This window comes from Crotalus tigris, unplaced genomic scaffold, assembly GCF_016545835.1.
Source record: "Crotalus tigris isolate CLP2741 ecotype Arizona unplaced genomic scaffold, ASM1654583v1 scf7180000023746.1698619, whole genome shotgun sequence".
NCBI classification, from domain to species: domain Eukaryota; kingdom Metazoa; phylum Chordata; class Lepidosauria; order Squamata; family Viperidae; genus Crotalus; species Crotalus tigris.
In genome coordinates this window covers 160,278-186,310 of record NW_024100155.1, presented here as the reverse complement: position 1 = coordinate 186,310, position 26,033 = coordinate 160,278, and the positions used below count along the sequence as shown (strand labels likewise).

The 26,033-nt window shown below is 44.3% G+C and overlaps 1 protein-coding gene and 1 long non-coding RNA gene across 4 annotated transcripts in view; one reads left to right on the top strand and one right to left on the bottom strand.

Annotated features, from left to right (window-relative positions):
- The window catches only part of CRB2 (crumbs cell polarity complex component 2), a 42,587-nt gene extending 33,436 nt beyond the window's left edge, over positions 1 to 9,151 (bottom strand). For both annotated transcript variants that reach the window (XM_039321486.1, XM_039321487.1), the window contains exon 1: positions 8,845 to 9,151. In XM_039321486.1, the coding sequence (XP_039177420.1) occupies positions 8,845 to 8,893 (49 nt within the window). In that variant the 5' untranslated portion in view covers positions 8,894 to 9,151. The remainder of the gene's footprint in view (positions 1 to 8,844) is intronic.
- On the top strand, positions 1,805 to 23,716 carry LOC120298122. Of its 2 annotated transcripts, none has more exons than XR_005553957.1 (3): positions 1,805 to 1,970; positions 11,054 to 11,208; positions 23,374 to 23,716. It is a non-coding gene; the product is annotated as an uncharacterized LOC120298122 (long non-coding RNA). The 2 variants fall into 2 exon arrangements; XR_005553956.1 differs by lacking the exon at positions 1,805 to 1,970 and adding an exon at positions 8,413 to 8,682.
- The last annotated feature ends 2,317 nt before the right edge of the window (positions 23,717 to 26,033 follow it).

The following is a 26,033-nucleotide window of genomic DNA, read 5'->3' as shown; positions in this document are numbered from 1 at the left end:
ATAGATAGATAGTAGGTAGGTAGATAGGTAAATGATGGATGGACAGATAGATGGTAGATAGGTAGGTAGACAGATGGATCGGTAGATAGGTAGATAGAGGATAGATAGATGGACGGATTGATAAATATAGATAAATAGACAGATGATAGACTACTAGATAGATAGCTAGAGCGAGAGATAACAGATAGATAGATAGATAGATAACAGATAGATAGATAGATAGATAGATAGATAGATAGATAGATAGATAGATAGATAGATAGATAGATAACAGACAGAGAGAGATAGGCAGGCAGACAGACGGACGAATGGATGGACGGATGGAGCGAGAGATGGATGGATAGATATAGATAAATAGACAGATAGACTAGATAGAGAGATAGAGAGATAACAGATAGATAGATAGATAGATAGATAGATAGATAGATAGATAGATAGATAGATAGATAGATAGATAGATAGCAGAGAGAGAGATAGGCCTGTATCAGCTCAGTCTAGAGCCATCCACAGACGTACCCTTCTGAGATTCGAACCTGGGCTGTGTGCATGTTAGGCAGCTGTATTAACCTCTAGGCCACAGGCTCTTTCTCACTTTGTCAGCTGTATCAGGGAAGGAAGAGACAGAGGGAAATATATATATATATTTCAGTAAAAAAAATAGATTTTAGCCCCTTCTAAGTTCTTCTCCAGGCTAAATTTATTTATTTATTTATTTATTTACTTATATACCGCTTTAAGTGCAAGCACTCTCTAAGTGGTGTACACCAGTAACAATGTATATATATATATTTACATTGCCCCCAACAATCTGGGTCCTCATTTGACCTACCCCGGAAGGATGGAAGGCTGAGTCAACCTTGAGCCGGTGAGATTTGAACCGCTGACCTGCTGAACACAGTCAGCTAAAGTGGCCTGCAGGACTGCACTCTTAACTGCTGTGCCACCTCGGCTCAAGCACTCATCTGACGCAAGCACCAGATGCAGTTCAGAGGTCCTGACCTCCCACCCTAGTCCTGGGCAATTGGCACCTTAGTTGTCATAATAACATTAGCCATGCACACACCATACCTGTTTCCTTGTATCCCTTTAGACAGCCTGCAGATAAGCTGATCCCATATCTGCACTTAAAATTCCAGGGGGGGATCACAAGGACAGGGGCTATCAGCCTTCTTCCTATTTTTACGTCTTCCATTAAAAGCTGGAGCTCACCCCAGAAAAGTGGACCCTTCTAGAGATCAGAGTAAGGATTGGAGACCAAGTATCTCTTCTGATACTAGGAGCTCCATCCTTGCTCATGGTTTAATTCTCCACAATGGTGTTTACTCCATTTGAGGACCAGAAGAGAGGCCGACATGGATAAGGTCTTCAGGAATTCTCAGGCAGGTCTTTGGGAGACTCGGAATCAGAATAGAGCTGGAAGGGACCTTGGAGGTCTTCTAGTCCAGCCCCCTGCTCAAGCAGGAGACCCCATACCATCTCAGACAAGTGCCTGTCCAGTATTTTCTTAAAAGCCTCCCGTGATGGAGCACCCACAACTTCTGGTGTCAAGCTGTTCCATTGGTTAATTGTTCTCACTCTTAGGAAGTTTCTCCTTAATTCCAGGTTGCTTCTCTCTTTGGTCAGCTTGTCTGGCTGAGGAATTCCGGGAGTTGAAGTCCACAAGTCATAAAAGGGCCAAATTTGAAGACCCCCTGGTCTAACTTGTCCCAAAGATGCTTTTTCAGGAGGCAATTTGCTTTTCTTTGAAGACGTTTCGCTTCTCTATGCAAATGACCAGCTGGCTGCGGAATTCTGGGAGTTGAAGTCCACAAGTCATAAAAGGGCGGAATTGGAAGACCCCTGCTCAAAATGAAACCGCAGGATTGTTCAGTTCCTTCATCCAAGGCAAGCCAGCAAGAAAAGTGCAAGTCTCATACTGAGGGACGCCTAAAGCCAGGAGCTCAAGAACGTGGAAGGTGAAACATCCCCAGGTATCCTTCACACGGAGGTGTGGCTTTTTGTGACATCAGGGTCATGTATGATAAAGGTTCCGTGTCATGTGGATGTGATATGGTGCCTTCCGTGGGAAAGGAAAGATGTTAATGTAAGTTATTCCCCGAACTGTCATTTTTAGAAGAGCAGAGTTGGAAGGGACCTTGTAGGTCATCTAGTCCAACTCATCCACCCCACCCAAGCAGAAGACCCTACACATTTCTGACCGATGGCCGTCCAGTCCTTTCTTGAAAGCTTCCAGTGATGACATTCCCACAACATCTGAAGGCAACTCCTGTTCCATTGGTTGATGGTTCTGTCAGAAAAATTCTCCTTCTTTCTAGGTTGACTCTCTCCTTGATCGTGATCTGTCCCTGATAGGGTTGACCAGAATCAGGGAGAACCTGGCTGGGGTCAACCTTCACTTTCCCCAAGTCCTGTCTTGGCCTTTCCAAACCCAGATCTGCAGTTCCCGACATGTCAAGCTCTCTTCACAAACGGAGAGTCCACCAGGTGTGCATTTGAACGTTCATCCATGTTCCTCTCAGCTTCGGAGACGAAACTGCTCCAGTTCTCAGGTTTCGGAGAAACAGGCGGGGCTAAACCCATAAATCTCTCACACTTTTAGGGCCCCCTTGCCGGCAATTGCCCAGCAGTCTCTTTGATCTTCCACTTTTCATTGTGGTCCTTAGATCAGAACGCTCCCTTTATAAACACTCTTCTGCTGTGGCCTTCATGTCTCACCCCCATGCACCCCCTGCCTCCTCTGATCTCCCAAACACGGCTACACATCAAACGCTGAACGAGGTTTTGTTTGTTCTAGTTAGCCATCTTGGCTCTCCGGCTTGCATTCTCAATCCAATCTAAATATTCTGCCCACCCCCACAGGAAAATCAGCCACTTAGGAAGATTGGGACTGACACTTGCCTAAGCCACACTTGAGGTGTCTGAATGATGGGGGGGGAGGGCAGGCAAAAGCCGGATCCACCCCCAGCTCGAATTAAGAATGGAATGGAATAGGAGTAGAGCAGAACAGAACAGAATATGGAATGGGATAGGAATAGGAATGGAGTGGAGTGGAGTAAAGTGGAATAGAGCAGAGCAGAGCTGAGTGGACCAGAACCGAATGGAATGGAACGGAACAGAACAGAAGAGAACAGAGAATATAGAGGATAGGACAGGACAGGACATAATATAGGAATAGAACAGAACAGAATAGAATAAAATATGGAATGGGATACTAATGGTCATAGTGGAGTGGAGTGGAGTGCAGTGGAGTGGAGTAGGGTAGAATAGAACACAGAATACAGAACACAGAACAGGTTACAGAATAAAGTAGATTACAGAAACAGAATAGAATTACAATGGAATAGAATGGAATGGAACGCAACAGAATAGAATAGAATAGAAATAGGAATAGAATAGAATAGAATAGGAATAGAATAGAATAAGGAATAGGAATAGAATAGAATAGAATAGAATAGAATAGAATAGAATAGAATACGGAATAGAACAGAATAGAATATGGAATAGAACAGAATATGGAATAGAATAGAATATAGAATAGAATAGCATAGCATAGCATAGCATAGAATAGAATAGAATAGAATAGAATAGAATAGAATAGAATAGAATAGAATAGAATAGAATAGAATATGGAATAGAATATGGAATAGAATAAAACAGAATATGGAATAGAATATGGAATGGAATGGAATGGAATGGAATGGAATAGAATAGAATAGAATAGAATAGAATAGAATAGAATAGAATAGAATAGAATAGAATAGAATATATAGAATAGAATAGAATAGATAGAATAGAATAGAATGGAATGGAATAGAATAGAATAGAATAGAATAGAATAGAATAGAATATATAGAATAGAATAGAATAGAATAGAATAGAATAGAATAGAATAGAATAGAATAGAATAGAATAGAATAGAATTCTTCATTGGCCAAGTGTGAGTGGACGGACACACAAGGAATTTGTCTCCGGGGCAGAAGCTTTCAGTGTGCACACAAGCAACAAGTGATAAATCATGATCATAATCATGAAATTCAATCATCGTAAATCACAAGATACTCAGTGACAGTCATCGGATACTAAATAAGCAATCAACATAAATCATAATAGGGCACTAAATGAAAGGGCACAATAAGTCACAAGAAGCTAAGAAAATAGGTAACAGGAAAGATGAGAAGGATAATAGTAATACAACCCTACTAGGTCGTTTGACATGATGGTAGCGGCTTGCGCTAAACTCCTGAGAGTAAGCTTTGAGTGTATTTTCTGCCCAGTCCGAATTTAAACATCCACATGGTTTGTTTCGAAACTGATCTCAGAGAGTTTCAGTGGAGATATCCTGGAAACAAATTATAGGTTTGGGTTGCTCTGAAAGGCGGTGGGGCGAAAGTGTTTCTCCGCAGCCAGCCCCAAGGGTTTGTGTTCTTATCTCTTCCCCACTGGCCTTGTGCTGTGAAAGACACACCAAAGCTGCTCTGTGCGAGAACTGCAGCCGTGCAGGTGAAAGAGGTTAAGGGTCTCCCATCTTCTCTGTTGAGAGTGGGAGAAAGCTGGCCACAGGACCTCCCAAGTGGTCCTCCTCCTCCTCGTCATGGACTTGCAAGGACGTCGACCTGGGCCTTCACTGGGGCAACTTCTTGGTTGCTGCTTCTCAAGCATCATTCGGAAAAGGAATGGGGTGTGAATGTCTCCCCAAAGTCGTTTTCCTCCTCCTCCTCCTCTTTCTTCTCCTGCTCCTCCCTTTCCACCATTCCTTCCTCTCCTCCTCCTCCTCCTCTTCACCATACCTTCCCCTTTCCCTCCTCTTCCTCTCTTTCCATCACTCCTTTATCTTCTCCTCCTCCTCCCCACCATTCCTTCCCCTTCTCCTTCTCCTCCTCCTCCCTTTTCCCCATTCCTTCTTCTCCTTCTTCTCCTCCTTCTTTTCCACCATTCCTTCCTCTTCTCCTTCTCCTCCTCCTCCTCCCTTTTCCCCATTCCTTCTTCTCCTTCTTCTCCTCCTTCTTTTCCACCATTCCTTCCTCTTCTCCTTCTCCTTCTCCTTCTCCTCCTCCCTTTTCCCCATTCCTTCTTCTCCTTCTTCTCCTCCTTCTTTTCCACCATTCCTTCCTCTTCTCCTTCTCCTCCTCCTCTCCCTTTTCCCTATTCCTCCTTCTTCTCCTCCTTCCTTTTCACCATTTCTTCCTCTTCTCCTTCTCCTCCCTTTCCACCATTCCTTCCTTTTCTCCTCCTTCTTCTCTTTTCACTGTTCCTTCCTCTCCTCCTCCTCCTCCTCCTCCTCCTCCTCATCATCATCATCATCATCATCCTGGCCCAGGTGTCTCATTCTGAAGCCCCTCCTTGCAAGCAAGTCCATGGTGACGTTTGGTAGCCCTAGAAGACACCCAACAATCCACGTCATTGATTTCATGTCACTTTGGGCTGGCGTCTCCCAACCGACTTAACCTGGTTACTGAAACAGATCAGTCCTCTAAAACCATAAATAGGTTGAGTTTGCCTAACATGACCCTAAGCCTGCCGGGGCACAAACTTAAACCAAAGTTAAACCTTGCCAGGCTGAGCAGGTTTGTGTGAAAAGAGCCCTAAGTTGCTTTGGTACACCTATTGGGACAAAACAGGATGTGGAGGCCAGAGTCTTACTCCCCAGCATCCAGGTTTTAAACAATAAAATAATCAGTTGTGCAACCAGAAAAGTTAAAGAGTTCTTTTGAAGCTACACATATTTGTTTACAAAAAGAACACCTGCAAAAAAAAGTGCAACTATAAAGTTGCAATAAAGACAATAAAATAATAAAGGTGCAGCAATCAAGGAGATCTCCAGATGGCACGTTCCACATTTTTATCGGTTTATCAAAATATAAAACACAAAGAGAAATAGAAAACTGAGGGAGAAAGAAAAGAACATACAGGGTAGGAAAAAAGAAATAAAAAAGGAACCGGATTCAAACTCTTCTTAGCACAGTAGAAGATAATAATAACATTACAATCTCCACCTTTTACTTATACACAATAGTTTAAACTAGCCATTTGTTTAGCAATAAACCTGTTAATCAGTAAAACCCCAAATCAAAGATTCTTTTTTTTTTCATTGCAAGCACAAAATCCGGAAACAATTTCCAAATAGAAACAAAATTAAATATATTCTCTCCTTTGGATGAAGGAATCAGTTTAACCATCTTTGCCTTTCCTTGCTGTGGGAAACAGGATATGCTTCGGTTTACTCATTAATCTTTATAAACTGCCATAATTTATATTTTTAAAAATCCCCTATATCCCTGGAGGTTTTTAAGAAGAGACTACATAGTCACTTATCTGAAATAGTATAGGGTCTCCTGCTTGAGCAGGGGGCTGGACTAGAAGACCTCCAAGGTCCCTTCCAGCTTCTATTCTATTCTATTCTATTCTATTTCTTATTTCTTATTTCTATTCTATTCTATTCTATTCTATTCTATTCCTATTCCTATTCCATCCCATCCCATATATTCTATTCTATTCTATTCTATTCTATTTCTTATTTCTTATTTCTATTCTATTCTATTCCTATTCCTATTCCATCCCATCCCATCTATTCTATTCTATTCTACTCTACTCTACTCTACTCTACTCTACTCTACTCTACTCTACTCTACTCTACTCTACTCTACTCTACTCTTTTCTATTCCTATTCCTATTCCTATTCTATCCCATCCCATCCCATCCCATATATTCTATTCTATTCTGTTCTGTTCTATTCTATTCTATTCTATTCTAATATTAGTATTAGTATTCTATTATTATTATTCTGTTCTGTTCTATTATTATTATTCTATTCTATTATTATTCTATTCTATTCTTATTAACATTCTGTTCTATTCTATTCTGTTTTTTTAACCCTAAAGGGAGAAAACACTTTTTCTAAGTTCTAAAACAGTTGTTAGGCCTCCAGAACCTCAAGGAATAGGTCCATCCACCTAAGGAGAACCCTTTTGAGCACAGCCCCCCTCCCCCCCCAAAACACACACACACCACGCGGGCTGAAGCTGACTTTCTAGTTTAGGCATTATATTTGTACTGTGGAGGATGATCCTGAAGCAGCAATCTTAGAATAGCTGTGCAAAAGATAAGCGCTCAGGGATGATCTTTAGAACCGGTGACTCATAACTGACTCACTTGCAGCTTCCATCCCGCCAACCCACTTTGCTTCCTCTCTTCTGCAAAGTGGGAATAGCCGTCCCCATCACACCATGATCACTGGAGTTGTCCAAGTCAGAGCAAACTTTTCTCTGTGTCCGTGGGACAGAGGCCCCCCCCCCTTGGCCAAAGGGACGAGCGTTTCGTGAGAGATCTGGCCACCTGCTTGGAATGCCTCCCCCCCCTTGCGTGCTCACCACTGAGAAAGCAGAAGGGTACTTTCCCCTGCCCATTGTGCCAGAGAATGATTGCCCCCAACGGTGCCAGATCCATTCACCAGCAAGTCTGCCCTTTTCTAAGTGTCACAAAAGGCCCCATCCCTGCTTCCCAGGCAGGATCAGTAGCCATGGATACTGGACACAGAAGCGGCCCCACTGAGTCCCTTTGACCGGTGGAATGTCAGACAAAGGAGGGGGTTCAGGAGAAGAGAGGGGGTTCCCAAAGGGAGGGAAGGAGGAGGAGGAGGAGGAGGGGAAGGAATGGTGAAGAGAAGAAGAACAAGAAGAAAGAATAGTGGAAAGGGGGGAGGAGGAGGAGAAGGAGAAGAGGAAGGAATAGTGGAAAGGGAGGAGGAAAACGGGAAGGAATGGTGAAGAGGAGAAAAAGAAGGAGAAGAAGATAGAATAGTGGAAAGGTTGGAGGAGGAGGAGAAGAGGAAGGAATAGTGGAAAAGGAGGAGGAGGAGAAGAAGAGGAAGGAATAGTGGAAAGGGAGGAGGAGGAGGAAAATGGGAAGGAATGGTGAAGAGGAGAAGAAGGAGAAGAAGAAAGAATAGTGGAAAGGGGGGAGAAGAGGAAGGAATAATGGAAAAGGAGGAGGAGGAGGAGGAAAACGGGAAGGAATGGTGAAGAGGAGGAGAAGAAAGAATAGTGGAAAGGGAGGAGGAGGAGAAGGAATAATGGAAAGGGAGGAGGGGGAGCAAGAAGAAGAAGAGAAGAAGGAGGAGGAGGAGAAGAAGAAGAAGAAGAAGAGGAGGAGGAGGAAGAAAAGGAAGAAGAAGAAGAAGAAGAAGAAGAAGAAGAAGAAGAAGAAGAAGAAGAAGAAGAAGAGGAGGAGGAGGAGGAGAAGAAGAAGAAGAAGAAGAAGAAGAAGAAGAAGAAGAAGAAGAAGAAGAAGAAGAAGAAGAGAGGAGGAGGAGGAGGAGGAGGAGGAGGAGGAGAGGAAGAAGAAGAAGAAGAAGAAGAAGAAGAAGAAGAAGAAGAAGAAGAAGAAGAAGAAGAAGAAGAAGAAGAAGAAGAAGAAGAAGAAGAAGAAGAAGAAGTTCTCTCCTTTCCAACTTGTTCTTCCCCTTCCAAATTATGTCCTTGGAGACCATGCATGGACCACAAAGTAGAGGCATCGGGAGCACAAAAGGAAGTCCTTGTGCAGGCACCTGCTGATGCTTTCCCTCCCACAGGACCCCCCCACCAGGCCAGCTCTTCCTTTCCACATTCTCTGCAAGAACCGACCCCCTCCTTACTCCAGATCTCCAGAAGTTTGAGAAGAGCCTCTGTGTTTGGGTGCAACCTGCAGGTGAGGTGCCCAACAGTTTTTTAGGAGAACTTGCTAAGCTTAAGTTGCAGCAGATCCCTCAGCCAGCAGTTCACGAGGTCCTCAACAGCCACGCCAAAAAGCAGGCTCAGGTCTCACTAGATAGGAAACACCCCCACCCCGCAATTTTTAAGGTGCACTCACCCCAAAGGCAGAGAGTAGGAAGCATCAGCAGGACCAACCCCAAATCCATGGTAGGCTGAGATGATCTCCAGCTTCTGTCTCCCAACTGAAAGCAAACTCAGGGCGGGATCCTAGCCTCCAATTGCCCACTTTCTCCCCTGCATCCCCAGCCCAGAAGACCACCCCGATCCTTGTGTGGTCAGGGATGCGAAAACCATGCCTGCTTGCTCTAACAGGCTGGACAAAGTCACTGTCCACTCAGCCCTACCGGAAGAAAAAAACGGTCTGGATCACACGGACTGGAGGGAGCAGGAGAGAGTCTTTTACGCTCAGCATGGCGTGGGAACTTCCTACTTGTAGAACTCATGAATCCCACATTTCCAAAAACAAATTAATTAATTAATTGGGGGAAAAAAAATATGTGTGCTTTTCTCAACGGTCTGAGAAAAGCAGAGAAAAAGCGAGATTTTCAACATTTCAACATTTCAAGATAGCAATAGTAATAGTAGTACAGTTGGAAGGGACCTTGGAGGTCATCTAGTCCAAGCCCCTGCTCAGGCAGGAAACCCTACACCATTTCGGACAAATGGCTGTCCAGTCAGTCCAGATGATAAAGTACACGGGTGCAAAATGTTTTATAATTGGCGCATCTTTGGATAGTTTATTGGAAGCAAAATGTAAACGCAGGGGAGCAAAATTCCAGCGTTTCTAATTCCAAGCTGGAAATATTTTGTCTATCCCACTGGCTATCCTTCTTTAGGCTAGCCGCAACAATGCTGATATATATTTATATAAGCAATTCTGGCTAAATTTTTTTGGATGAGATATCTTGTGGTCACCTAGGCCAGTGGTTCTTAACCTGGGCGATATTGCCCCCCAGGGGCGATTTTGTTTTTCAAGGGGGCAATGGAACGAAAAGGGGGCGATATGGGGGGGATGGAGCGAGAAGTTTTGGGGACACTTTTGAGTTTTTTTTCGTAGGGTGAATGGCTGTATATCTGTCGTACAAAAACATCAGATCGCTCGCTCTTAGTGGATTGAATTGTGTTTTCAAATGTTCCTCCCGCTGGCTTCAGTACAGAACGCCGTACATGTGTGAATACGCATTGCTTATCTTCATGCATGTTGTGCAGCAGCCTCTACCCATACAGTAGCACGCCATTAGCCAGAATATGGGAGATATGGGGGAAAAGACTGGAAATAAATGATTGGCATCGATACGTCCTAATGACAATTTTAAAGAAAACAGAAAAAGGGTTTGCATAAATTGAAGAATTATTTCCTACGTTGTGATGGAGAGGTGATGTTGGGGGAGGGGGGGCGATGACAACTTCCTCATTGGCTCAAGGGGGTGATTTGTTCAAAAAGGTGAAGAACCACTGACCTAGGCAATGTAATCCAGCATCAAAGGGAGAACGTCTAGGTGAAATCCACTCCAGATTTTCCAGTGCTCAAAAGGAAACTAACAGGGATTGATTTGCGTGTCTGTGTGTGTGTGTGTGTGTGTGTGTGTGTGTGTGTGTGTGTGTGGTTGTGTGTGTGTGTGTGTGTGTGTGTGTGTGTATACACAGAAGCAGTGGGGGAAGACTGATGGACAAGAGAGTGAAAATAAAATCCCAAAGAGTGACAAAGCCGAGATGTCCCATCCAGACCTCAGCAAAGCTTCAGAGATATAGGTGGTCTTTCTGGTGGACCCCAAGAAGCATTTGCCCGCTCATTTTTCTCCCAGCTTGGGGACTTCTATCTCCAGGCTAAATTTAGTGCCAGCTTCTGTAAACCCACTCAAACCGATTGACGTGTCTTTACCTTGCAACCCCAGCGAGCCACATCTTGCAAAAAATGTGGACCGTTAGAACGTTTAGCCTGCTTGGAGAATCCAATCCTTCGTGGCTTCAAACGAAGGCCTGGCTGGGATGCTACAGCTGTCTTTTAGGTTCTCTGATTCTTCTTTTAGTTGATTTTAAAAAAAAAAAAACATTGAAAAAAATCTTCCCATCCCTGAAAGAGGGAACTCCATTCACCCGATTCGGGCTTAGGATTTACGCTCCTGTAGGCTGAACTACATTGGAAAAAAAAACAAAAACGCAGGAACTATATTGAAAAAAACCGCACAGTGGAATGGCACCATGGACAACGTGCAGGCAGGCGTATTGAGGTGGGGGCAGAAGGGGGGGATTGAAGGAAGCAATTTCCTTTTGATGCTTCAGACTTTTCCTTCTGGCGTTTCCAGAGACCCCGTCTGGCACCTGATGCCCTGAGCAGATTGGAAAGCAGAAAGTTGGAAGACGCAGATAAAGGGGATGAGATAACCGTGGAGGGGGTCTCAAAGCTCATCCGATGGTGAAACAGACCTTTGTTTTTATTTGTATCTATCACTCCATGCAGGTAAGCTGCCTTTATAGTGTTAGCTCTTCCAGCAGGCTCAAACATTCCTTGTTTGTTGCAGAAAAGCCATGATCCCTACTTCTGGGATAGATTCCCAGAGACGGATAGTCTTTAACGTGACAACTTTTAGCTACCTGCAACGGGCTGGTCTGTTTTCCTGGCTTTGGACTTTGAGAGTTGGTTAAAGACGAGCAAATAAGTAAAGCTGCTTTGGAGGACTCTAGAAAAATAGCTTTTTTTAATCATTGACCCACTCATTCGGGGAAAAAAAACCTGAATAAGGGTCTCCACTGATTCTTCTCTCTCATCCCTTTCTCTATCAATTTATTGGTGTATTAGGAAATTTATTTACCACCCGTCTCCAGCCAAGCATAGCCAACGACTTACAGCCAAAGCCCAAACTTTCCGTTGCTAAGCCAGAGACTTGTTGAGTGAATTTTGCTCCAGTTGATGATCTTTCTTGCCATCTTGGTTAAATGAATCAAGTTAGGAATCAAGGTTGCAAAACAGGGATCACTTGATCCCAGGATACTGCAGCCGTCGTAAATTCGAGCCAAGGGTCAGAATTTTGATCACGTGACCCTGGGGGTGCGGCAGTGGTCATAAGCGTGAAAAATGGTCACCAGCACCGTGGTAATTTCAAACAGTCACTACGTGAATTGTTATACTTAATTGCAGCCAAATCCCATTTGCATCCCAGTGATTTTGCTGCTCAAGATGACTCCAATACCCTAATCCCTAATTCACATTTTGACATCTGCTGATAGTCTTTGACTAATGTGCCCCCGCTGGGAGCAGAAGCTCAGACCTTGAGTGGCCACTGTCCTGCCTCTCCCTTCCACGGTTCAGTGCCGTCACAAAGGAGCAGGGTTTTGTGTAAACAGAGGCACAGAATCAAAATCACGCGAAGTATTACTGCCGCTTTATAAAGCCTTAGTAAGGGCACATCTGGAATAAGGCATCCAGTTTTGCTCACCACATTACAAAAAAAGATGCTGAGACTTTGGGAAAAGTGCAGAGAAGAGCAACTAAGGTGATCCAAGGCCTGGAGACTAAAACATACGAAGGATGGCTACAGGAATTGGGTATGGCCAGTCTAGAGAAAAGAAGGACTGGGGGGGACATAATAGCAGTCTTCCAGTATCTGAGGGGCTGCCACAAAGAAAAGGGGGGGGTCAATTTATTCTCCAAAGCACCAGAAGGCAGGACAAGAAACAATGGATGGAAAATAATCAAGGAGAGAAGCAATCTAGAACTAAGGAGAAACTTCCTGACAGGGAGGACAATTAACCAGTGGAACAGAAGTTGCCTCCAGACAGGGATGAGAAGGAAGAAAGGAGAGGAGAGAGAAAAGAGTAAAGGAGGGGAGAAGGAAGTAGGAAGGTTGGAGGAGAAGAGGAGAAGGAAGGAAAGAGGAGAGGAAGAAGAGGGAAGAAGGGAAGAGGAGAAAGAAGGTAGAGAAGAAGGAGTGTGGATACAGTGAAAGGGGAAATGGGCGAGCAACCCCAAAAGTCACGTGTGTGTGTGTATTTATTTCATTTTATTAAAAGTATCTTATATGTGAATGTAAAAAGAATGTATGTTAACATCTGATAAATATCACGGTATACGTATGGGGGAGAGTTTGGAAAAATAAAATAATATTTAATAATAATAATAAAAAAAGAAGTTGCCTCCAGACGTTGTGGGTGCTCCATCACTGGAGGTCTCAAATTGTATAGGGTCTCCTGCTTGAGCAGGGGTTGGACTAGAAGACCTCCAAGGTCCCTTTCAGCTTTCTTCTGATTGATTGGTTGACTCCCACTGTGGTGGTCACCATCTTGCCTTTTTTGTATTGGTGCATGGTTTGCCTATTTATTAAAACCGGGCTGTGGGGAGTGGATGGATTTCCATTAAAGATGGAAAAGAGAGAGGAAGAGAAGATGGCTGGCCTTGGGGGGGGGGACAGTTCGCTGTTTCGCAGCCGCTTCCCAAGTGCTGAAATGAATCAGTCGAGTCTTGCGCAGGTTAAGCCATCTGCTCTCCTTCTTAGAGCATTAACGGCCAGGTTGCTTTAATCCTGCGGCCCAGCCAAGGCTGACTTTTCAAATGGGGGGTGGGGAGAGTAAAGGGGGCTAGTGGCACTCTCCCCACTGGCTAGTCAGCCCCCCCCAGAGCCCCATATGGTGAATTAACCAGCTTAGTCCAATTAAAGCACCTCAGGGCAAGACATTTAGTGCTCAGACGGGCTGCCCTCGGCTGCCCGTGCAGTGTGGATGCTGTGTATGTGCAAAGCTGAGTCCTCCACGCTGAAGTGTTTCTGCACAGGTCATGCTTTGTACCACCTCCACGTCATAAGTTAGAGACACGAGGGCAGAGCTGTTCCCTGGGGCTACCGTGGTGGCGCAGTGGTTGGAATGCACTATTGCAGGCTAATTCTGCTGACTGCCAGCAGTTTGATCCTGACTGACTCAAGGTTGACTCAGCCTTCCATTCTTCCGAGGTCGGTAAAACGAGGATCCAGATTGTTGGGGACAACAGGATGACTCTGTAAACTGCTTAGAGAGGGCTGTAAAGCACTGTGAAGCGGTATATAAGTCAGTGCTATTGCTATCTATCTACCTATCTGTCTGTCTATCTATCTATCTATCTATCTATCTATCATCTATCATCTATCTATCATCTATCATCTATCTATCATCTATCTATCTATTATCCATCTGTCTGTCTATCTATTATCTATCTATCATCTATCTATCTATCAATCAATCATCTATCTATCATCTATCATCTATCTATCTATCTATCATCTATCATCTATCTATCTATCTATCTATCTATCATCCGTCCGTCCATCTATCTATCTATCTATCTATCTATCTATCTATCTATCTATCTATCTATCTGCTGTGGTGGCACAGTGGTTAGAATGCAGTATTGCAGGCTAACTCTGCCCACTGCCAGCAGTTCGATCCAGACCAGCTCAAGGTTGACTCAGCCTTCCATCCTTCTGAGGTCGGTAAAATGAGGACCCAGATTGTTGGGGGCAACAGGATGACTCTGTAAACCGCTTAGAGAGGGCTGTAAAGCACTATGAAGCAGTATATAAGTCTAAGGGCTAGTGCTAAGTGCAATTACCCAGCTTTCTTTCCTTAGTCTTCTCTGGTGAACTTTTATTTATTCATTTTATTCCTTCAAACTCTTTCATTTTGATATTATCCCGATTGGGGAATTGGATTTAGACCTACTAGTCTAGGAGATTCTCCATCATTCAGGTCAGGGTTGTCCCAAAGGTGCTTTTTCGAGAGGCAACTGGACTTTCTGGTTTTTCTTTGAAGATGTTTCGCTTCTCCTCCCAGAAGCTTCTTCAGCTCTGACTGGATGGTGGAGAATTGAAGGATTTATACTCCTTGCACACAGCTAGTTATTTGCCTCCTTTTAGAGAGTCATTCAGGCCACTTGGAGGTTTATCAGTGTCCACAGGGTCACCTGAGTGGTGCAAATGGGTGTGGAGCCTTCTTGGAGCTGCTGAAAGGACTGTATTGTAGACTGGAGATGGATGGTGTTGTGTCTCTCCCCCTCTGTTGAGAGAGGGCTGTTGAAAAAGCACCTCTGGGATTTAGACCTACTGTAAACCAATAGATGTGTATGGAGATTCTCAGTCATCCAGATCATCGTAAGTCCAGTTACCTCGTGAAAAAGCAGCCTTGTCCACCAATAGCTTTATTTTATAAACAGATGGACTGCCATTTGTCCGAAATGGTGTAGGGTCTCCTGTTTGGGCAGGGGGTGGGACTAGATGACCTCCAAGGTCCCTTCCAACTTTATTATTATTATTATTATTATTATTATTATTATTATTATTATTATTATTATTATTATCATTATTATTATTATTATTATTATTGATCATCGCACAGTCAGCCAGATGTTCAGACTGGATTTGGCATTTTGTCTACCTATCGAGTCCTTACCCAGGACCTGGGATAGGCAGATGTGGATGTTTGATGGTATTACAGATATCGTCGCAGGATGGAAGCAGTTCCTAATAAGGCCGCCTTTTGCAATTGACTAATAGCGAATTTGTCAATGCCAATGGTGTTCAAGTGGTGCTCCAGTTGTTTTGGGATTGCACCCAAGGAGCCTATGACTATTGGTACTACCCTTGCTTGCTTTTGCCACAGTCTTTCTATTTCTATTTGTAGGTCTTTGTATTTTGTTATCTTCTCCAGTTCTTTCTCTTCTATTCTGCTATCTCCAGGCACTGCCACGTCCATTATTATTATTATTATTATTATTATTATTATTATTATTATTATTAATCATCGCACAGTCAGCCAGATGTTAAGACTGGAATTGGCATTTTGTCTACCTATCGAGTCATGTCATGTCATGTCATGCCGCTGCTTGTAGTCAGTCTGTGCAATCTTCTTGCAACAGCTTACCAGGTGGTCCACTGTTTCTTCAGCTTCTTTGCATAGGCGGCACTTACTGTCTGTTGCTGTCTTCTCAATTTTGACTTTATATGCATTTGTCCTTAAGGCTTGGTCTTGTGCAGCCAGAATTAGTCCCTCGGTCTCTTTCTTCAATTTTCCTGCTCTTAGCCATTGCCAGGTCTTGTTATTATCTGCTTTCCCAGCTATTTTTTTTAAGGTATTGGCCACGTAGTGCTTTGTCTTCCCATGCCTCTATTCTGTTCTTCATTTGGTCTTTCTTGTAGGCCTGTTTGGTCTCTCCAGTAGTCAGTAAGCCTTCCTGATATACTAATTTCAGTGCATCTTCATCATTGTTGTTGTTGTTGTTGTTGTTATTATTATTATTATTGCTTGAGGTTCCACACCTTATTTTAGTGTTCAGCCAGCAGAGGGCAGCAGACCGTCATGCATCAGCCACGATCCCCCTTATCAGGTGCTCCAGCAAATTCTAGATAGGATGCAGCAACCTGGGAACTTCTGGAGTTCTGTCTATTAAATTCCCAAGGCACTTAACGAGCGGCACCTGTTCTTACCTGCCTCAGCTGCAACTCCAACGTTTTCACGTTTCATTAGGGGACTGGAGGCTAAAACACATGAGGAACGGTTGCTGAAATTGGGTCTGTCTAGTTTAACGAAGAGAAGGATGAGTGGGGACATGATAGCGGTGTTCCAATATCTCAGGGGCTGCCCCAAAGAAGAGGGAGTCAAGCTATTCTCCAAAGCGCCTGAAGGCAGGACAAGAAGCAACGGGTGGAAACTCATCAAGGAGAGAAGCAACCTGGAACTAAGGAGAAATTTCCTGAGAGTGAGAACAATTAACCTGTGGAACAACCTGCCTCCAGAAGCGGTGAATGCTCCAACACTGGAAGTTTTTAAGAACAGACTGGACAGCCAGTCTGGTTCCACTGGTTAATTTTTCTCACTGTCAGGAAATTTCTCCTTAGTTCTAGGCTGCTTCTCTCCTTGATGAGTTTCCATCCGTTGCTTAACGTAGGGTCTCCTGCATGAGCAGGGGGCTGGACTAGAAGACCTCCAAGGTCCCTTCCAGCTCTATTTTGATTGATTGATTGAACTGGCAGGTCTTCAGTCCCCTTTTCAGGGTGGCCATGTGATCATTGCAATGGGGTCACGACTTTTTGCTCGCCCACTTTTGATGAGTCTGAGTCTTGCCCTCGCAGACTCCCCATCGTGATTCCTTCTCCTGGATTGGCACAAACATCCAATTGTGTCAAGCTGCTCCACTTCTCACAGTTTGAAAGGAACCAAAGCCGTGGTTGTCATCCCCCCCCCCCATGGCAAATTATGAATAGCTCTTTGACAACTAATCAGAGGGCTGCTGAAAAATGGCCTCCGTCCGTTCTTGGACTGAAAATATGGGCTCGGCCGCCTAACGCGGAATTAAATTACTGCTAGGCCAGTGGTTCTCAACCTTTTTAATGCTGCGACCTCCAACCGGTCGTAAGTCGAGGACTACTCAACCGGTCGTAAGTCGAGGACTACTCAATTGGTGCAGCACCGTTTGCAGAATGGGACTTTTGGAGGGCTCAGCAGGGCAGAGGCAGCCTGGACCATTCCTATTGGCTTTTGAAAGCCAATAGAATTAGACTCTATTCAAGAGAGTCTCTTCTATGGGCTTTCAAAAGCCAATAGAATAAAAGGGAGCAGCACAGCTAAGGAAAAGGGGGAAAAAATGGCGGACTGCGTTGTTTGGCGACCCCCGTGAAATGGTCATTTGACCCCAAATGGGGTCCCGACCCACAGGTTGAGAACCACTGTGCTAGGACCAATCAGCTCTCCCGTGAAAATCAGTGTAATCCACCCAAGAATGCCAACGGTAGTTGTCTTTGGAATGAAGGAAGCAAGGACCAAACTTGGAACTGACTTGTTTGATGGATTGCATGCCATCGAGTTAGCGGCCACGTAGATTTTTCTCCAGGACAATCTGTCCCTAACCTGGTCTTTCAGATCTTAGTAGAAATTCATTCGTCATCCCACCTTCTTTTTCTGAGCTCAAAACAGGATAAATATCATTTTTTTTCCTCCATGATAACAAGCCTGCGAAGTAAGTTGGATGGAGAGCCCAGAAATAATCAGTGAATTCTACGGACGAAGGTGGACTTGACCGAGGCTGATAGGACAAACGAGGAGGTTAGTTCAGAAAGACCTTATTTCTCCACGTGACATGTGGCTCTGAGTTAGATATGGCCAGGTTTGATCTTTGGAGGTATCATCACCAACCAAAGGAGGTTCTGAAAGATATTGGATAGATTTCCAGTTCTGATGTGAAGCAGGCAGGTCCTTCCGTGTTGACTTGGTTAAAAATGGCTTTGGCCACACCAAAGTCATTCGTTTTTTTTAATCGACAAATGCAATGAATTCTCCTTTTGGTGTATTGAGTAGAGAAACGTCCGAGCCAAGGATGAGCTTGAGAAGTAGAAATAGGTCAGCAGAAGAGCAAGAGAAGAAATTCTCCATGGCCAGGATAAGAATCCCTCAATGGAATGGAATGGAAATAAAATACAGAATAGAATAGAATAGAATAGAATAGAATAGAATAGAATAGAATAGAATAGAATAGAATAGAATAGAATAGAATAGAATAGAACAGAGAATAGATGGTAGATGATAGAATAGAATAGAATAGAGAATAGATGATAGAGAATAGAATAGAATAGAGAATAGATGATAGAGAATAGAATAGAGAATAGAATAGAATAGAATAGAATAGAATAGAATATAGATGATAGAGACTAGAATAGAATAGAGAATAGATGATAGAGACTAGAATAGAATAGAGAATAGATGATAGAGAATAGAATAGAATAGAATAGAATTAAGGAATAGAATAGAATGGAATGGAATGGAATGGAATAGAAATAAAATACAGAATAGAATAGAATAGGGAATAGGAAAGAGAATGGAATGGAATAGAATAGAATAGAATAGAATAGAATAGAATAGAATAGAATAGAATAGAATAGAATAGAGTAGAAAGGGACCTTGGAGGTCTTCTAGTCCTGCTCAAGCAGGAGAACCTAAACCATCTCAGACAAGTGACTTAGCCTCTTTTTAAAAAATCTCCAATAATCGAGCGCCCACGATTTATGGAGGCAAGCTGTTCCACTGGTTAATTGTCCTCATGGTTATTCAGTTTCTCCTTAATTCCAGGTTGCTTCTCTCTTTGATCAATTCCCGACCATTGTTCCTTATCTTTCCCTCTGGTGCTTTGGAGAATAATTTGACCCTCTCTTCTTTGTTGCAGCCCCCCAGATGCTGGAATACTGCTATCCTGTCTCCCCTACTTCTTCTTTTCTTTAGACTATCCAAGCCCAAGTCCTGCAGTTGCTCTTCTCTGAATTTTTCCCCCCAAACTCTCAACATCTTTCTTGTGATAGGGTGACCAAAATTGGTTGAATTAATCTGAATCAAATGAATCAGATCTTGGCACATCGTGGAATCATAGCGTTGGGCGCCTTCCTGTCCATCCCCTGGGACAACATTTGAAGAGGAATGTGCCCCCATCTAAAGTGGAAGAGTCTACAGACCAGAACCGCCTGTCAGGCTGTTGTTAATGACAGAGTCCCAGTTACAAAGCGTAGTGTTTAATAAATGATACGGTGAAAGGCCGAATGGATGTCTGATTGCGTAGTTGTAGATCGCGTCGGCCTTCTTCTTCTTCTTTTTGATTGTTATCCAAATGCTGAATTATGCATAAAGAGAGCCTGATCAAGAATCCGAGTGGCCTCCTTGACAGGAGGCACAGTAAATTAGCTCACAGAGATGATTTGCCCAGATTTATTTATTTACTGAGTTTAGAAGAACAGGGGAAGCCATTGATCAGAGGAGGCAACAAGTTTGGCAGTTGTGGGTTAAGTGTTAAGTAGTTCGTGCTCAGTTCAGAGCATCCTGGAATGGAGAGACCTATTTCTGTGCACAGATTTGTCACTTTTTCACACTTGTTTTAGGCAACTGACTGGGTGCTAGCTTCTCTCTCTCCCTCTCTCTCCCTCTCCCCCTCCCTTTTTCTCTCTCTTTCTCTTTCTCTTTCCCCCTCCTCCTCTCCCTCTTTCTCTCTCCCTTTCTTTTTCTCTCTCTCTTCTCTCCCTCTCCATCTCTCCCTCTTTCTCTCTCTCCCTCTCCCTCTTTTTCTCTCATCTCCTCTCCCTCTCACCCTGTCCCTGTCCCTCTTTCTCTCTCTTTCTCTCTCTCCCTCTCTCCCCCTCCTCCTCTCCCTCTTTCTTTTTCTCTCTCTCCTCTCTTCTCTCCCTCTCCCCCTCTCCTTTTTTCTCTCTCTTTCTCTTTCTCTCTCCCCTCCTCCTCTCCCTCTTTCTCTCTCCCTTTCTTTTTCTCTCTCTCTTCTCTCCCTCTCCATCTCTCCCTCTTTTTCTCTCATCTCCTCTCCCTCTCACCCTGTCCCTGTCCCTCTTTCTCTCTCTTTCTCTCTCTCCCTCTCTCCCCCTCCTCCTCTCCCTCTTTCTTTTTCTCTCTCTCCTCTCTTCTCTCCCTCTCCCCCTCTCCTTTTTTCTCTCTCTTTCTCTTTCTCTCTCCCCCTCCTCCTCTCCCTCTTTCTCTCTCCCTTTCTTTTTCTCTCTCTCTTCTCTCCCTCTCCATCTCTCCCTCTTTTTCTCTCATCTCCTCTCCCTCTCACCCTGTCCCTGTCCCTCTTTCTCTTTCTCTCTCTTTCTCCCTCTCTTTTTCTTTCTCTCTTTCTCTCTCCTCTCCCTCTCTCCCTCCCTCTCTCTCTCTCGCCCCCTCTCTCTTTCTCTCTCTCCTCTCTTTTGTCTCCCTCTCTCGCCCCCTCTCCCTCCCTCCCTCTCTCCGTCTCTCTCCTCCCCTTCTCTCCTCTCTCTCTCTCTCCAAGGTATAAGTGCAATCTAAGATTGAGAATAGCTTATTCTTTGGCATGCTCTAAATAGGTTTTTGTTTGAGGAGTGCCTTGGCAAAGTCAACAGTGCAGGCAGAACCAAAGTCAGCACAACACCATCAAGAGTAGAGATGGGCCAGTATCAGGTGCCCAGAGGGTTCCTCAGCAGACTGGCCACAGAATAACAAAGTTGGAAGGGAGCTTGGAGGTCTTCTAGTCCAGCCCCCTGCTCAAGCAGGAGACTTGGAGAAGCAGAACCAGAACCAGAATAGAGCAGGACGGGAGCTTGGAGGTCTTCTAGTCCAGCCCCCTGCTCAAGCAGGAGACCCTAGACCATTTCGGACAAGGAACTGTCCAGTCTCTTCTTAAAAACCTCCAGTGATGGAGCACTTCTAGAGGCTGGTTGTTCTACTGGTTAATCGTCCTCGCTGTTAGGAAGTTTCTCCTTAATTCCAGCTTGCTTCTCTCCTTGATGAGTTTCCCTCCGTTGTTCCTTGCCCTTCCTTCTGGTGCTTTGGAAAATAAGATGATCCCCTTTTCTATGGGGCAGCCCCTCAAATCCTGGAAGACTGCTGGAATTAAGGAGAAGCTTCCTAACAGGGAGGACAATGTGGCAGGGTAAAAAGCAGGTCTCCTGAAAGAAGACTACCCTTCGCAGAACCAATGATAAGCCGCCTGGGAAAGCCAAGGGAAATCATCAAAACAATTAAAAAAAAGAAAATTAGAATATTTTGGACGTGTGATGCGACACCCAGAAAAATACGGCACACTCCACTGAGTCCTCCAAGGAAAGATCGAAGGCCAACGAGGTCCAGGCAGAAGAAGAACATCGTGGCTTCAAAATCTAAGGGATTGGTTTGGACAAAACTCAGCAGCACTTTTTCGGGCAGCTGCTGATAAAAACAGGATCGCCAACATGATCGCCAACGTCCAATAACAGATATGGCAGAAGAAGAAGAGGAAGAGGAAGAAGAAGAAGAAGAAGAAGAAGAAGAAGAAGAAGAAGAAGAAGAAGAAGAAGAAGAAGAAGAAGAAGAAGAAGTGGAGGAGGAGGAGGAGGAGGAAGAGGAGGAAGAAGAAGGAGAAGGAGGAGGAGGAGAAGGGGAAGAAGAAGAAGAAGAAGAGGAGGAGGAGGAGGAGGAAGAGGAAGAGGAAGAGGAGGAAGAAGAAGAAGGAGGAGGAGGAGGAGGGGAAGGGGAAGAAGAAGAAGAAGAAGAAGAAGAAGAAGAAGAAGAAGAAGAAGAAGAAGAAGAAGAAGAAGAAGAAGAAGAAGAAGAAGAAGAAGAAGAAGAAGAAGAAGACGAAGAAGAAGAAGAAGAAGAAGAAGAAGAAGAAGAAGAAGAAGAAGAAGAAGAAGAAGAAGAAGAAGAAGAAGAAGAAGAGGAACCAACTAAATCCATCCAGTGTTTGGTTTCATGCCATCAAACTGGACCCTACAGTGACCCTTCCTGTTGATGTTGAGACTTTGGACAAAGTGCAGAGAAGAGCAACTAAGAGGATTAAAGGCCTGGAGACTAAAACATACGAAGAACGGCTGCGGGACTTGGGTTTGGCCAGTCTACAGAAAAGAAGGACTGGGGGGGGGGACGTGATAGCAGTCTTCCAATATTGGAGACTTCAACCTCCAGCGTTTGGGAACGTGCTACAGGTTGGGACAGGCTGCAGGGCAAATGCTGTAGCTTGACAAATAATTGAGCTGCCTAAAAGTCTTCCTAGCTTTGCCGAGCTTCAATTATTCATGGCTCTTGCATTATACATTGATGGGGGCAACTCTGGAGGCGAGACGGAGTCTCTGTAATAAGGTGGCTTGACTGACGGCAGGCAGTGGAAGGGCCCCCGTTTGAGAATCAATTCCGAATCAGAATCAGAGTGGAGCTGGAAGGGACCTTGGAGGTGAAAAACCTGCAGTGATGGAGCGCCCACAATTTCTGGTGGCAAGCTGTTCCACTGGTTAATTGTCCTCACTGTTAGGAAGTTTCTCCTTAATTCCAGGTTGCTTCTCTCCTCGATCAGCTTCCAACCATTGTTTCTTGTCTTGCCTTCTGGTGCTTTGGAAAATAAGTTGACCCCCTCCTCTTCTTTGTGGCAGCCCCCTCAAATACTGGAAGACTGCTGTCATGTCCCCCTCCACTAGTCCTTCTTTTCTGTAGACTGGCCATTCCCAAATCCTGCAACCGTTTGAATCTCCAGGCCTTTAATCATGTTAGTTGCCCTTCTTTGCACTTTTTTTCCCAAACTCTCAACATTTTTTTTGTGGCAATCCTGTTTCCGTCCTTGTTTCCTTGCTCAAGGTGAGTCTAGAACACTTACAGAATAGTCCTCGACTTTCTATTCTATTCTATTCTATTCTATTCTATTCTTCTGTATTTCTATTCTATTCTGTTCTGTTCTATTCTTCATTATTCTATTCTATTCTATTCTTCATTATTCTATTCTATTCTTCATTATTCTATTCTATTCTATTTTATTCTATTCTATTCTGTTCTTCTTTATTTCTATTCTATTCTGTTCTGTTCTATTCTATTCTATTCTATTCTATTCTTCATTATTCTATTCTATTCTATTCTATTCTATTCTTCTGTATTTCTATTCTATTCTGTTCTGTTCTATTCTTCATTATTCTATTCTATTCTATTCTTCATTATTCTATTCTATTCTTCATTATTCTATTCTATTCTATTCTATTCTATTCTATTCTATTCTATTCTATTCTATTCTATTCTATTCCTATTCTGTTCTGTTCTTCATTATTCTATTCTATTCTATTCTATTCTATTCTATTCTATTCTATTCTATTCTATTCTATTCTATTCATTCTAATTCTATTCTATTCCTATTCCATTCTAGTAACCCGGTCGCTAATTGAATCGCTGCTTCCCCATTGATTTTGCTAGTCAGAAGGTCGCAAAAGGACATCACATGACCCCGGGATGCTGCAAACCGCCAAAAATGTGAGTCAGTTGCCAAGCAACCGAATGTAAATCACGTGACCCTGGGGACGTCGCAAGGGTTGTAAGCGTGAAAGTTTGATCTTAAGTCACTTTTTTTTTTTAGTGCCGTTGTAACTTTGGACGGTCACGAAATGAACTAACTGCACTTGCAATTCCAAGCAAGCCACTGACGGCCGCGCCCTAACCACGGGTTATTATTGGAGTGTGTGTCACACAGGTTTTCCAGCTTTGCAATTCGTTTCACCCCGCAGGATTGAGTTGCCACCCATGCGAAGTGTTTGCTCAGCAAGCACTCGGTCTCCGCGGGTGTGGGTTTGTGTGGGTGTGCGTGGAAGTGTTTTCAGGCAGCACCGGCACCATGATAAGTTAGACCTTCGTCTGCTCACACGCCCTGTCCCTGTCCCTACAGGCCCATCTTCAAAGGCTTCCAGATAATCCCTGGGATTTTTGGCTTGCCAAGGAGGAATCTCTCGTCTATCATGGGTGTGTTTGTAGGAAAGACATCAAAGATCGCAACAGATGGTCCCCATTCAGCGGAGATGAATGTTCTGTCTGCAGCTCCCTCTTCATTCCTTCTCTCTTGGTGTCAAATCAGCTGGAGACCCAGAGGGACGCTTCTGAGGGAACTCCAGCCTAAATTGGGCAGTCACAAAACCACAACAGCCTTGAAGAGGATGCTCTGATGACTGAGCAAGGTGACCCTTTGTGCTGTCCCTCAACAGTGGCTAATAGAACAGCGGGATCTATTAATATTCCCCAGCACTTCCCTTCATCAAAAAAACCAGAACTGTCCCAATTAAGTCCAGCCATAAGCAGACCAAGTCTACGGAGAGTCTCCGTCATCCAGGCCATGGTTGACCCAAAGGTGCTTTTTTCACGAGGCAAATGGACTTTCTTTGTTCTTCCTTGAGGACATCTTTCTTCTCATCCAAGAAGCTTCTTCAGCTCTGACTGGATGGTGGGGAATGGAAGGATTTATACTCCTTGCGGACCGCTGGTCATTTGCCTTCTTTTAGAGGGTCGTTGAGGCCACTTGGAGGTTTGTCTGTGTCCTTAGGATCACCTGAGTGGTGCAAATGGATGGGGAGCCTTCTTGGAACTGCTGAAAGGACTGTGTTGTAGACTGGAGGTAGATGATGTCGTGTCCCTCCCCCTCTGTTGAGAGAGGGCTGTTCAGTTTTGACCTAGATGGCCTCTTTGACCCCTCTTTCAAACCAGTGGTCCTCTCTGTCCAAAATGTGGACAGACCCTGAGGGCACAGATAAACCTCCAGGTGGCCTCAAGGACCCTCTAAAACAGTGGTTCTCAACCTTTTTAACGCCGCGACCCCCAATCGGTCGTAAGTTGAGGACTACTCAACCAGTCGTAAGTCAAGGACTACTCAACTGGTGCAGCACCATTTGCAGAATGGGACTTTTCGCGGGCTCAGCAGGGCAGAGACAGCCTGGACAATTCCTATTGGCTTTGGAAAGCCAATAGAATTAGACTCTATTCAAGAGAGTCTCTTCTATTGGCTTTCAAAAGCCAATAGAATAAAAGGGAGTAGCACAGCTAAGGAAAAGGGGGGAAAAAATGGCAGACTGCGTTGTTTGGCGACCCCCGTGAAATGGTTGTTCGACCCCAAATGGGGTCCCGACCCACAGGTTGAGAACCACTGCTCTAAAAGGAGGCAAATGACCAGCTCTCTGCGAGGAGTATAAATCTTTCCATTTCCTCACCATCCAGTCAGAGCTGAAGAAGCTTCTTGGGTGAGAAGCGAAATGTCTTCAAAGGAAAACAACGAAGTCCAGTGGCACCTTTAGGATAGGCCAATGTGAATCCACAGAGCAATGGCCAGTGAGTCCACCTGAAAATTTCCCAAACTAGATAAACCCACCAGGCCAGATTAAAGCCACAATACAAGAGAGTGGACGAGGCAAGACAAGTCCAGAGTTCACAAGGCACAATCCAAAGACACGGCATCAATCAAAAGCAATACTGGGATTACAGCAACCAGGAAACACGCAGCTTGGAAATGAACACATTGTTCCAAGCGTCGTCTCCATCTCTCTGCTGCGCTAAAGAGCCAGCTTCTGGTGCAGCCCATCAAGAACGACGAGGTAGCCTCCTCGTGAGTAATCTGACTGACCTCTGCTGCTCCTACCTTTTCTCTGCCCTACGTCTTCTCTGATCAGGTGTGGAGGGCAGTTCCTCTTCCTCATCACTGACCAGCTGCAGCTGCATGCTTTCCTCACCTGAAGCCTCAGGGCTGTCCTGCTGCAGCTGTGTTTGAGCCAAATGCCTCTTAGATGGCTGCTTGGAGCCATTGACCAACTCCCCTCCAGTTCCATGCCTGGAACTGATTCATTCTCCTCCGAGCTGACAACTGGAGAGGCATGTGGGGAAGCATCTGGAGGAGCCATCGCACCTTTTTTTTTTTTTTTTTTTTTTTGCAATATCTACCCCAACTCTCAGGAAGACTCTCGTTGTGCTCTTGAAGCAAAGCAGCCCACCCAAACTGGAGTTTCCAATTTAAAATATCGCAAAAGGATGATCTGGGTCAATCCAGGAGTATCT